Below are 12,611 nucleotides of genomic sequence, written 5' to 3' on the forward strand. Positions count from 1 at the left end.
AAAGGAGCAAAGTTAAAAGAGATGGAGAATGTTGTTTCTTCTTGATATTCTCTGAAATTCAGCTCCCTGGTTGTAAATCGAGGTTGATTCTTTCTGTCAAAATGATTTAGATCCTCTAAGTATAAGTGGGATATTTCATTCCTACTGATCTAATTACAAACTGCAAAGTTTCTGACAGTTCATGATTTAGAGAGCAAAGTTTCTCAGTGCGTGAGAAAATAGTGGCCACTCAAAGAAAGGGACTGGCATTATATTTTACAGCTGTGGTGCGTCCTTGGGATAAACATCGTTCCCTATTAACTTTGTAGCTGACATATTAGTGCCTGTTATTCCAGAAGGATGATTTTTTACTTTCTTAGGCCAAATTCATTCTTACTTTCTTACTGTAGTGGGGTTAGACAGTGGCTCTATGACAGTATCCGTAACCCAAACTCCTTTAATTTTTCCGTTCTGTTATCTCATTATGAGCTTGTTACTGTAGGATGACAAAATTGTTGACCAAGTTTCTTCATCATATATACATTTTATGCAGGAAGAAGGGAAATATCAGGGAAGCATGTCACTTGTATGTTGTCTTCAAGGTTTCCCCCGAAGCCTCGTCTGGTGACTTCCACTTACATCTCATTGGCTTGTCATGTGACTTTTCAAAGTAGTATATTCTCAATAAGATTGAGTTTTTCTTAGTCAAAGGAAGTAGGGGAGACTGTATTAGGAGGGAAATGGAAGTCTCTATGACACTTTCTAAACTCCAATAAAATGGTGCTAAAGAGATAAAAAGGTATAAACATACGAGGACAAAGAATACATGAAAAGAATGAAGAGTAAATGTCAGTTGATTTTTTTAAAGTTGTAGAGCATATAGAGAAGTGTTAACTTACTAATGTAGAGGAGGTGAAAATGTTAATGCTTGCCACAGATGGAATTAAGAACCAAATCATTTTGCCCTGTAGAACCTTGGAAAGTAACTGGAAGTCCTGTGGGATTTGGAAGTGAAGTATGAGCTGTAAACAGAGGGGTTACCTGAAAGCCAGTATAAGGAATAAATTTCCATTTCATGAGTTTTTATCTTTTTTTTGGAGAGGTTTTCACTATAGGGCGCGTGTGCTCACCAGACAGACAGAGAGAGACATAGAGACAGAAAGCGAGAAATCACCCCCCAGGGGGGATGGTCACACCGCAATCCCTTCTCCTCCATTCTCCTCTCGGGATCTTGGGCATGCACGCACACGTGCCCGGTGTGAGTTTTAAGCCACCGGGTCCAGGATGCGAACTACGGTCGACTACGTGAGAGTCCAGCGACATAGCCATTACGCTAATTGCTGGTTCCCATAAGTTTTTATCTTGAGAGAGAGCATGCCCTTCACAGGGTCTGTTCATGCTATGATTCCATTGTCCCAGTCCTACAGCCCGATGGATCTTGGGTATTTGCACTTGTGACTGGCATATTTCAGACAAACCATGATGAGGATTTGAACCTTTTTGCCTTGTAAGATCCAGCTTCTCTTGAGCAGTATATTACAGATATGCCTTGGAGCCAGCCCACTTTACTCTTTATATAGCTTCTTGATTTCAATTTAAGTCTTTTGTTTCAGGCAAGTTTATATTAGGTGTGATTACCGATTATTTTTGTACTCATTCTTGCCATATCACCATTTTTTTATTTACTAATTATTCATGTTTGCTTATTCTTTTATTAACTTGTATTAACTTTTTCTTTTTCGGGGAGGTTTTTTAAAATTTTTAAACATTTTTTGTTGTTTTTCATAGTTGACAGTAGGTACTTTATTTCAGTTTTTCTAGTGATTACTCATAAATTTTTTAACACATTTAGTTTTTAATAGTAAATATTAATACATATGTAATAAGCCTGTGTAGCTGCTTCATGAATAAGTTGAGAACCTTAATAGGCTTTTCTTTTATTTCCCCCCCATTCCTTCTATCAATTGTGGTTTGATTTGGAATGATAATTACATATTTATGAATAATTATTAATATATTTATTTATACATTTATCATAATATAATATATAATAATTAATATAATAATATTATATCATAGTAAAATTCTATATAATTTACTATATAATTATACTTTCATATTGTTCTTTTCATCTGTTTATATTGATACATGATTTTTTTTTTTTTTTGCCAATAACATGCATTTAATGACTTCTTTTGAAGTTTAACTCACTGCTTCAACTTTTTTCCCCTTGAATTTATTGTTCTTGCTAGGACACATTCTTTAATATTTTTTTAGAGATTATGTATGGGAATTAAACCATAATAAATCTTATTAAATGAACCCATAATTACATTTCAGTTTGAGTATAGAACTTTATCTTTTTTTTTTTTTTTTGGAGAGGTTTTTGCTATAGGGCGCGTGTGCTCGCCAGACAGACAGAGAGACATAGAGATAGAAAGCGAGAAATCACCCCCCAGGGGGGATGGTCACGCCGCAATCCCTTCTCCTCCATTCTCCTCTCGGGATCTTGGACACGCACACACACGTGCCCAGCGTGAGTTTTAAGCCACCGGGTCCGGGACGCGAACCGCGGTCGACTACGTGGGAGTCCAGTGACACAGCCATTACGCTAACTGCTAGTTCCCTAGAACTTTATCTTTAAAGTTGTATTTAAAAGACTGATATCAATTAAATTCTCATTTCTGTTTCCTCTCTTTAGGAAACTTTCAGGTTTTCACTTCACCATTGGCATTTTGTAATCTTTTCTTTTTTAGATTTTCATAGAGCACATGTGCTTGCCAGAGACAAGAGAAAGGGCAAGAAAGAGAAAGTGAGAAGTTACCCCCCACAATCCTTACTGCTCCAGTTTTCTCTTGGGATTTTGAGCATGCACACATCCATGACTGGAGTGATTTTCAAGCTGCTGATCCAGAATTTGAACCATGGTGGGCCATGTGGAAATTCAGGACCTTAACCACCACGCCACCTGCTGACCCTGGTATTTTGTCATCTTATTTTAGGATATGTTTGAGACTTGTAATGAACCTTTTTTGTCAGAGCTCATGTCTTGTTTTGTGAAATGGTCTTTATTATTTTTTGAATAGTTCCTGTAATCAATTTCATTCTGTCTGGAGCTTGTATCAGACGTAGGGGCAAAGGAATTTGCCCTTTCTCTCTAAAGATTCATCGAAAATCATTTATAATAGGCAGATTAATAAGAAAAAAAGATATACACATTTTATTTAATGTATACATGTGTAATGAGAGCTATGGAATATATGAACCCAAAGAAGAACCATATGGTTGAGGCTTAATAGAGAGGAGTCAAATGGAAGGTACAGAAGGCAATTTTAGAGTAAACGATTTTTTAGAGGGGAGATAGTGGGTCCAATGCTCATATAGTGGTGAGTAAGTGATTCTGTTTGAGAATGGAATAGGCCTGGAAGATAGACAGTAGCTTTGACAAGACCTGTCTAGGTCTCTTGTCATTCCTTAATCTTCCCTCCTATAATATGAGTTTAGTTTATGAAAGCCTGGGGAGGGGGCAGAGCAATTATTTTCCTCCTTTGGTGGGTCCAGATTTGGGGGCAGGTAATGGAATATCAGAGTAAAGATCCTCCTACCACTTCAGGAGAACAAGAGGATCAAAATGATTGAGAGACAGGAAAGAGAAGTCAGAGAGAGAAATCAATTCTGAGTTTGTTTCTCATTTTAGAATAGTTTTGTAATCAAGTGCATTCTGGCATGCCTTCAAAATGTCAAAGCTGAATTAAAACCAAGACCCAGGGGCCAGCAGGTGGCATAGTGGCTAAGGTGCTGGACTCCTACATGGTCAACTGGGTATATATGTATGTGTGCCCCAAATCCCAGGAAGAGAATGGAAGAGAAGGGATTGTGGCAAGGACATACCCCTGACTGGTGATTTCCACTTCCCCTCTCACTGTCTTTCTCCCCTAAAAACAAAACAAAACAAAACAGCCAAGACCCAATACAGACATATTTTAGAATGTCTGGGTTTATCTTTCCTGCCTCGTATTTTCCCTTAATTCTTTTAAATATTTCTTGTCTTCTGCCTTGCATTCTAAAGGATTTTCTCAACTAAGTTTCTTACTTTCTAATTCTTATGCTCTACACATTCTGCAGAGGAGTTGCTGGTTCTCTGCCAACATCCATTCTTCCGCTCATCCTCTGTAGGAAAGCATTCTTTAGGCACATGGCTACCCCCTCTGAAGACCACAATTCATACCCCCCTTTGTAGATCCATGAGGCGGATAACTAAGATCTGCACAGTGAGATCCGAGGGGCCGTGATGTGAGTCATTTCTAAGCATTGCTCCTAGAGCGCTCTTAGTTCCTTCCATCATTTCAACTGCTGGAAGATGATGGAAAATGGACCGGCCAACCGGGACAGACAAGTAGGAGAGCATTGGTTAAATATGGCAGAGGTTTCTGATCAGGCCTAAACTTTTTGCCAATTCCTGCTTTATTATGTGAGAAAGAAATAACTTTTGTGTTCTTTCCTTCTATATTTATTTATTTTGAGAATTAATTTCCTTTTTTTTTCTGTCAGAAAGCTTCTTGAGAGAGACAGAGAGAGACAGAGAGAGAGAGAGAGAAAGAGAGAGAGGGGAGAGAGAGAAGGGAGACAGAGAAACATAGAAAGTACTTCCTAATGGGGTATGGTCAAGGTGTATCCTTTTTCCTCCATTCCCCCTTCCCATAGAGATTTTACATATGCATATACAGACCCCTCCAGCATATTTTTCCAGCTACTTGGACTGCAATTTGAACTGCAATTGGCCATGTGAGACCCAGATCCCTTAACCACTGCTCTGTGGGGCTGCCTCTGTGTTTAAACAACTGTATTTTGCTGTCTTTAGTAAGCTTAACAAGTTTTATAGCACCTAAGGTAATACATATTCATTATTTTTTGGATGTATATATATTTAAAGTTTATTTATCTCATGAGAAAGAGAGACTGAAAGAGAGAGGTACAGAGAGACAGGTATCCCAGTAGTTTTCTTATCTCCGTGATAAACCCCAAGTCTCAGTCAGTCTAGACCATACACACGTGTGTGTATTCATGAGGTGTTCAGGGAGGTCCTAGGATTTTTCTCACGTGGGTCTAACCGCATCACCTCATGTCCACTTAGTTATTTTTTTTTAATTTCAAAAATAACATTGCGCCAGCTCTTTGTTAATTCTTTTATATTGATTATTTTATACTTCTAACCTTTCCTCTATCTCTAGAAATGTTGACTGTATCTAGTCTGGTCTTATCTTTTGTTTCGTTTACTCTAGTAAAATGATTCTAAAAATTTAGTATCATTACCTGGAGCATCTATTAAAATACACAATACTGTGCTTTGTTCTAGCATTTCTGACTTAGAAACTCTAGAGAGAGGTCTGAGAATTTGCCTTTGCATTGAGCTAATTTTCCAGGTAATGCCAATGCCACTGATCTGGCATTTTTTTTTTTTTTTCTGTCAGAAAGCTTCCACTCTTTGAGAGCCTCTCTTTTGTTTTAGTAATACTCTTTCAGGCAAGTTCATTTTTCTCTTTCTTGAGCAAGGAGCCTTTTGTTTTGTAGCTTTTCACAAATGTTTGGCTATTCTTGGGCAGGTTCTCAGAAAATATTCGAGATTCTTCATGCACTATTTGCTAACGGCATCTTTGTTCACCCTTTGATCTGTATTTTGGATATGTGTAAGGCTTGATTCTGGGAGAGCTAATTTTCTAAATAGGGTGATTCTCTTCATCCTGAGTGTTTCTGATTTCTAAGGACACTACCCACTTTTGCTCACAGACAAATATCTCTGTTGCTATTTGCCTAAATTGTTTTACAGGAGCCTGTTCCATTGCATTTTTTAAGCAGTCTCCTGACTGGTTGCGTCTCTGCTCAGAGAGCAACCACCAGTTTGGGGCTTGAAGTAGTCTTAGAGGCAGTTCTGTATTCTCTAGCTTGTCTCTCCAGTATGATGAAGCTATAGACGCCTTCTTCAGTTTATTCTACCTGCCCCTTTTCTTGGTGGGATTCTTTAAAGTTGCTCTTCCTTTGGGAGAACTCTTTAATTTGACTCAGTTTCTCTACTGATTTCTCTTACATAATTCTTTGTAATTATCAGGTATTAGGATGAGAGAAAGAGCTATGTCAGCATGTGTTCTGTCCTCTTCTTTTAAAATGTATTTATTTATTTATTCTTTAACTTACTCTAGGGTGCATGTGTTTGCTGGAAGGAGAAAGAGAGAGAGAGAGAGAGAGCAAGTGAGTGAGAGAGAGAGAATCCCCCCCTTCCAGGGGGGATGGTCATGCAACAATCCTGTCTCCTCCATTCTCCTCTAGGGATTTTGGGCATGGATTCACTAGCACCCGGTGTGTTTCTAGGCTGCTGGATCTAGGACTTATACCATACAGTCAACCATGTGGAGTTCATCTGCCTTAACCACTATGCCTGTCCTCACTCTTTTTGTTTTTTAAGAACTATTTCATTTAATTAATTTATTTATATTTTTAATTTGATCAGAGAGGGTCAGAGAGAGAAAGAGAGAGAGAAAGTAAGAGAGCAAGCCTTCAGGTCTGGGACTTGAACTGCGTTCGCCATGTGGGAATCCAGTGCCTTTAACCGCCATGCCACCTGCTGGACCCTGTCCTCACTCTTGATCCAGCCTTCCTCATTTTATTTTTACTTATGAGTTTAGTAAATAAAATTATAAACCTCCTCGGCTATTAGTCTAGTATTATGCCATATCCTCAAATATATTTATATTTTGTACAATTCAGAAAACACTTGTTTGCTTAAGGCTCTTCTTTTTTTCCCCCTATGAGGTGTTTGTCATAGGGCGCATGTGCTCACTGGAGAGAGACACAGGAAGATAGAGGGAGGGAAAGTGAAGAATCACCCCCAAGAGAAGATGGCTATGCCTCATTCTCTTGTCTTTTATTCTCCTCTTGGGATTTTGGGTACTCACGCACAAACACCCAGCTTGATTGTCAAGTTGCCAGGTCTGGGACTTGAACCATGATCAGTTATGTGGGAGTCCAGCGTCTTAACTACAATGCCTCCTAAAGGCTTATTTTTGTTTAAACTGCCTTACATGGTTTCCACATATACATAACTACTGGATTTAGGATATCCGATTTGGTTTTTTTTTTTTTTTTTGGAGAGATTTTCACTGTAGGGCGCGTGCGCTCGCCAGACAGACAGAGAGAGACATAGAGACAGAAAGCGAGAAATCACCCCCCAGGGGGGATGGTCACGCCGCAATCCCTTCTCCTCCATTCTCCTCTCGGGATCTTGGGCACGCACAAGTCCAGCGACATAGCCATTACGCTAACTGCTGGTTCCCTATCCAATTTGTTTTAAATAGGGCCTAAGCTAATAGCAATTAGGATAAACTAGAGAAAATGAATATTTGTAACAATAATGGCATTTCCTAAGGACTTCTTATACATCAGGCTTGGGCTAAACACTTTCTATGCGTACTGTTATCTCTGTTCTACAGAGAAGGGTGCTGAAGCACAGAGGGCAGGTAGCTTACCCCAAATCAAGCATGTAGCGAGTAGAGGGCTGATTTGAACTAAGTTATTGTCCAGAATCTGTGCTCTTAAGTGCTGAACTAACGGCCTCCTATGAAGGTCTATTTAATAGATTTTTAAGTCAAATAGCAGTGACATGTGTTATCCTTGGTATTTATGCTAGGATATGTGAAAATATGTAAGTAACATAGAATTAAACCCTCAGCATGTTTTCCTTGCTGTTGAATTGGAATGAAAATAATCATTGTTGCCTTTATTGTCTGATTAAAATGTGATGATTGACATTTTGTTTCCTTTTGATTTAACTACAGGTGATAGTGATACAGACTTACTACAGACAGTGGCATGCTAAAGTTTATGTAGAGAGTTTAAGACAGCAAAAACGGTTGCGGTTGGAATGGGAGGCACAGGAAGAACTAAGGAAGAAAAGAGAAAAAGAAGAATGGATGAAAATGGACTATTACCGAAGGCATAATCCTAAAACAAATGAAGATTTTGAACTTCTTTATAATGCACTAGAACGTAAGTGTAACATACGGTTTTGCATAAAATACTAGTTGCAGGTTTTTTTTTTTTTTCATGAATAGGAAAAACAGGTTTACTGAAGATAAAAGAAAACTTTATTATTTGAAGAAGTCTTGGCAATCCAGATGAGAGAATTTAGAAAGATGAATAATAGCTTACGTTTGGGACAGGAATTAAGGCTCAAGTGAAATTGGAATGCTTTTTTTATATTAGTAATTAATAAGTGCATACCGCTCTGTGAATTACGCAGTGTCGGTACATTATTTCATTTGATCTTCATCCATGTGAGATAAAGAAAGTACTGTCTAATCCGGTTTTCTGATGATTTTGGAAGTTTGTGAATTCAGAGTTGAGCTGTTCTTTAATCTCAATCCAACATCCTGTCTGATTTTCCTCTGTAGAAGAAGAACTTGGCAATACCTTTTAAGCTCCTCTTTATTGATAATAATATATACATGCAGATTTTCCACATATGGACTTTTATTCCTTATTCCTTCCACAGTATGTATACTAGTCGTTGATAAATTAAAAGCTAATTACTTGAACAAGTCAAGCAATCTTTATTCAAGGCAGTTGATACACTGCTCTCCTTGTGGCCCTTTCCCTGTTGTCTTCCTTCTTATCTCAAGTTAAATGTCATCAACTCAAAAATGTTTAGGTTGATGGTAAAACTTGGGTCATCTGCTGTCTTTTTATGTTGCTCATTATACCCCAAACTTTATGTGGCAACAATTTGTAATAATACATCTTTTGTTTAACATTTATTTCCACCACTGAATTGCATGAGGAAGTTATTCATGTATTTTCTGACAGTCTCTCTATTCTTCTGCTTCGCTTACATGCCCAATGTTGGTGAAATAAATGAATGAATGAAACCAGGAATGTCGTAATGCAGCTCTCTCTAGGTACTGCTTTGCCAGCAGCACCTATTGGCATTCACGGCAATAACTGGGACTGAAGAGTTATTCACTACACTAGCTGTCTAAGAGTAGAGAAACCGGGCTCTTGTGAAGACATGGATGAATTTTCAAAATTAAAAATAGCTTCTAAAAGTATGTTTTAGTTGAACAGGATCATTTTATTAAAGAAAATATGTCTCAGACTTCTCTATGATGACTATTCGTAACATCAGCTTAAAACCAATTCTCTTACATTACTTTGTTTCTTTATATTTTTGGAAGATGTTAAATGTTCTATTACTGAAGTCACAGTTTTCTAGTTGGAAACATTTTTAGGCATCACATGTCGGGTCTATTTAAGCAGCCATAAGATAAAATGCTATCTATTAAAACATTATAATTAAACAACAAACAATATTAATAAATGTATCTCTTTGACAATGCACAGAATTCAGTGGCTTTAGGAATGGTTACAACTTTACATAGCAGTGTTGGAGGTAGCTACTGAGCTTGCTCATTAGCCTCCCACTTCTGTTTCACCCTTTCTCCTAAACGTTACTCTCTGAAATACTGTTTGGTTTACTTTAGAGTTCACCTCTACTTCCATCTGCTGCTGTCAGATAACAAAGTTTATCAGTAGGGAGCATTGTTGGTCAGTTGTCTGTGAAAGGTGTTATTGACAAGTAAAGTGCTATTACAGTACTGCTCTATTAAAATAATATTCCAAATTCACATATGAATAAATTAAAGGACACTATTGTTATTTTTGTTTGGCTAACAGGCATCTGTACTAAATAATAGAAGATATATTATATGAGGTTCTGCCTTTTCTGCTTATTTGCGATGTTAACTTGGACAAGTTACTCACTTCTCTTAAGCTCCAGTCTCCTATGAAAGAACTTAGCAATTTTTTTGCACATCTACTTCAGAGGGCCTTTATAAAGTGAAAAGGAGTATTACATTTATGAAAGTACATAGAAAAGTGCACAGTTCTATACATATGCAGGTTACTGTTCTATGGTAAATTATTTTGTACATAATTTAATAAAACATATTTTATGTAAGTCCATATGTACTAGGTATGAAGGAAAGCAGAATGAAACATGAAATTTCTTACACAAAGGGGAAATATCAGTTAATTTTAGTCCTAAATTTTAAATGAAAACACTTAGAATAAAAATTTTAAGTTCGATTTCACAGTAATTAGAAATTTCTTATTTACAAGCTCAAAAATTAAGATTGCTCTTCTTTTAAGTTTTCTTCATGCTATCACTCTAGTCCTGGGAACTGCTGCCCTCTAGTGGTTCAGAGTGACTACTAGAATCCCTAGTGTATTGCTGGTGTCCTTTGACCTCTTCATTCATAATAGGAAGCTTATTTTCTTCCTCAGGATAACCTGCCCTTCAGTAATTCAATCAAGTGAAATAACTTAAAGAAAATAAAATTAACTGTATAAGCTAATATACAAAGAGTATCTCTAGACTATTTCTGGGCAGTAATGTTTGATTTTTGTCTTTTTAAAAAATTATTATAATGGCATGTTGGGGAAAACTATTTTTGTTGATCTGAATTGTCTATAGTTGAAAAAAAAAAACAGGTGATAAGTATCTCTGTATTGTAAAAGGATCCTGAAATAAAGAGTTGTTTTTGCCTATTTAAAAGTTGTATATATATAGAATTATACAAAATGAAAATTTTTTGTGTGTTGGACTTATAAAAATTTACTATTATACCTTGTGACTCAGCCATACTATTGCATGTAGTTACAGTCTGTCTGTTCTAATTCCTATGTGGTATGTAATGTATTCATTTTTCTATGGATTTGTATAGCTACAAGCATCCTTTAGTCTCTCTATATATACATATGTTTCTCTTGTGTATAAACCCAGGATTGGAGTTGCTAGTTCAGAGCATATGCATATGTTCAATGTTTTTGTTTTTGTTTTTTGTTTTGGAGAGGTTTTTGCTATAGGGCGTGTGCACTCACCAGAAAGACAGAGAGAGACAGAGAGACAGAATGTGAGAAATCATCCCCCGGAGGAGATGGCCATGCCAGAATCCCTTCTCCATTCTCCTCTCAGGATCTTGGGCATGCACACATGCACATGCGCCTGGTGTGAGTTTAAGCCTCCCGGTCCTGGACTCGAACTACGGCCGACTACATGGGAGTCCAGCAACATAGCCATTATGCCAACTGCTGGTCCCTGCATATGTTCAATGTTAAAGGATCCTGCTAGATCGTTTTTCAGAGGCTGTACCAGTTTATATTCTTACAGGAGCATATGTGAGTTTTATTGTTCCATCATCCTCTCCAGTATTGGCTACATCGCTTTTTCATTTTAATCACGCTGGAGGGTGTTCGGTACCATTACTATATCTTAGTTTTGAGATTCCATTAGGTGAGATGTCAGGATCCCAGGGTCAGCATGAGACAACCTTTCTCTCTCATAAAGAATTTGTGAAGGAAATGAAATGGGACCTATTTACTGACTCATGAATTACTTGGGAAGATCAAAGATATAAAAATGGGTAGGAGAGATGACTTGAAGAGGCCAGTGAAGTGATTTCATTGGAGTCACTGCTATGCTTTGGGGTGGTGGTGGGGGATTGTGCTGTTTTCTAGCTAAGTGCCTAGTGAGAGAAAGTTCAAGGGAGCCCTCTTGGAGAACTTTGAAAGGTGTTACCTGTGCTGGGGGAACACAGAGGACTGGCTCCATGATGATAGACCAGGGTCTTGCTCCAACCGGAGACCTACAGAATTCGAAGAGGGCTAACAGGCTACTTTGATATTGGAAATGCTGAGATCTATAGCACTCCTTGGATTTTTTGAGCAGAGATATATGTTTGTCTTCTATCAAAAAGGGACTATACAGTAGAGAGAGCAAGAGTGAGCATACAACAGGTGATCTGATCTCTTGAGACTTCTTCTGTAGAGCCAACTGGAGAAATGAGATGACCTTATCTCACACACACACACAAGCTTAAAGTGAACAGGTAGATCACCCATGTTTTATTTTGTCAAATATATGTTGTGTATCTTTCACTATTGAACGAAAGAGAGAGATACAGAGACAGACAACAGCATATCCAAAAGAGTCTAGCCTCTGAAACCGCCCCTAGCCCCAGTCAGCCCAGATCATGTACTTGATAGTCGGGGAGGTTTCTGCACCTGAACACAGAACCTTCCCATGTGGGTCAGCATTGCAGAACATTGGGTTTTATTGTTGCACCACTGTCTAGCCCTCTTAGTTCTTTTTAATTGCTGCTTAATATAAATATTACCACAATTTATTTATCCATTCCCTAGTTGGTAAAAGATACTTTCAATTTTTTGGCTTTTATGACTAAAACTGTGATTAGTATTTCTTGTATGTCTTTTGGTGAATATATGTGTTCTTTGAATACTTTCAAACACCACATTGCAAACAAATTTTCTGGAACATTTTCCTGGTTCATTTAGAATTCCTGTAGGACTTTAGGTGAGGTAATTTCCCTTAGATAAGCCTCTGGTTGCCTTTTCTTGGTCTGTGGGTGTTTTACTGCACTTGAAGTAGTCTCAGAATTTCCTGACTCTTTGTGTGTCCTGGAGGGACTAGGAATTGAGTTTCTTTTTTCCCCTTTCTTCTCTTCCCTTTTAAAAAAATTTGTCAGAGGGCATAGTTGAGTACACACACACACACACACACACAC

General features: G+C 37.7%; 1 protein-coding gene across 1 annotated transcript in view; it reads left to right on the forward strand.

Annotated features, from left to right (window-relative positions):
* Positions 1-12,611, forward strand: part of IQUB (IQ motif and ubiquitin domain containing) — a 79,728-nt gene that overhangs the window by 28,731 nt on the left and 38,386 nt on the right. The window contains exon 7 of the mRNA XM_006149208.2: positions 7,809-8,019. Coding sequence (XP_006149270.1) covers positions 7,809-8,019 — 211 coding nt within the window. The remainder of the gene's footprint in view (positions 1-7,808; positions 8,020-12,611) is intronic.

This window comes from Tupaia chinensis, unplaced genomic scaffold (assembly GCF_000334495.1).
Source record: "Tupaia chinensis unplaced genomic scaffold, TupChi_1.0 Scaffold000257_1, whole genome shotgun sequence".
NCBI lineage: Eukaryota > Metazoa > Chordata > Mammalia > Scandentia > Tupaiidae > Tupaia > Tupaia belangeri.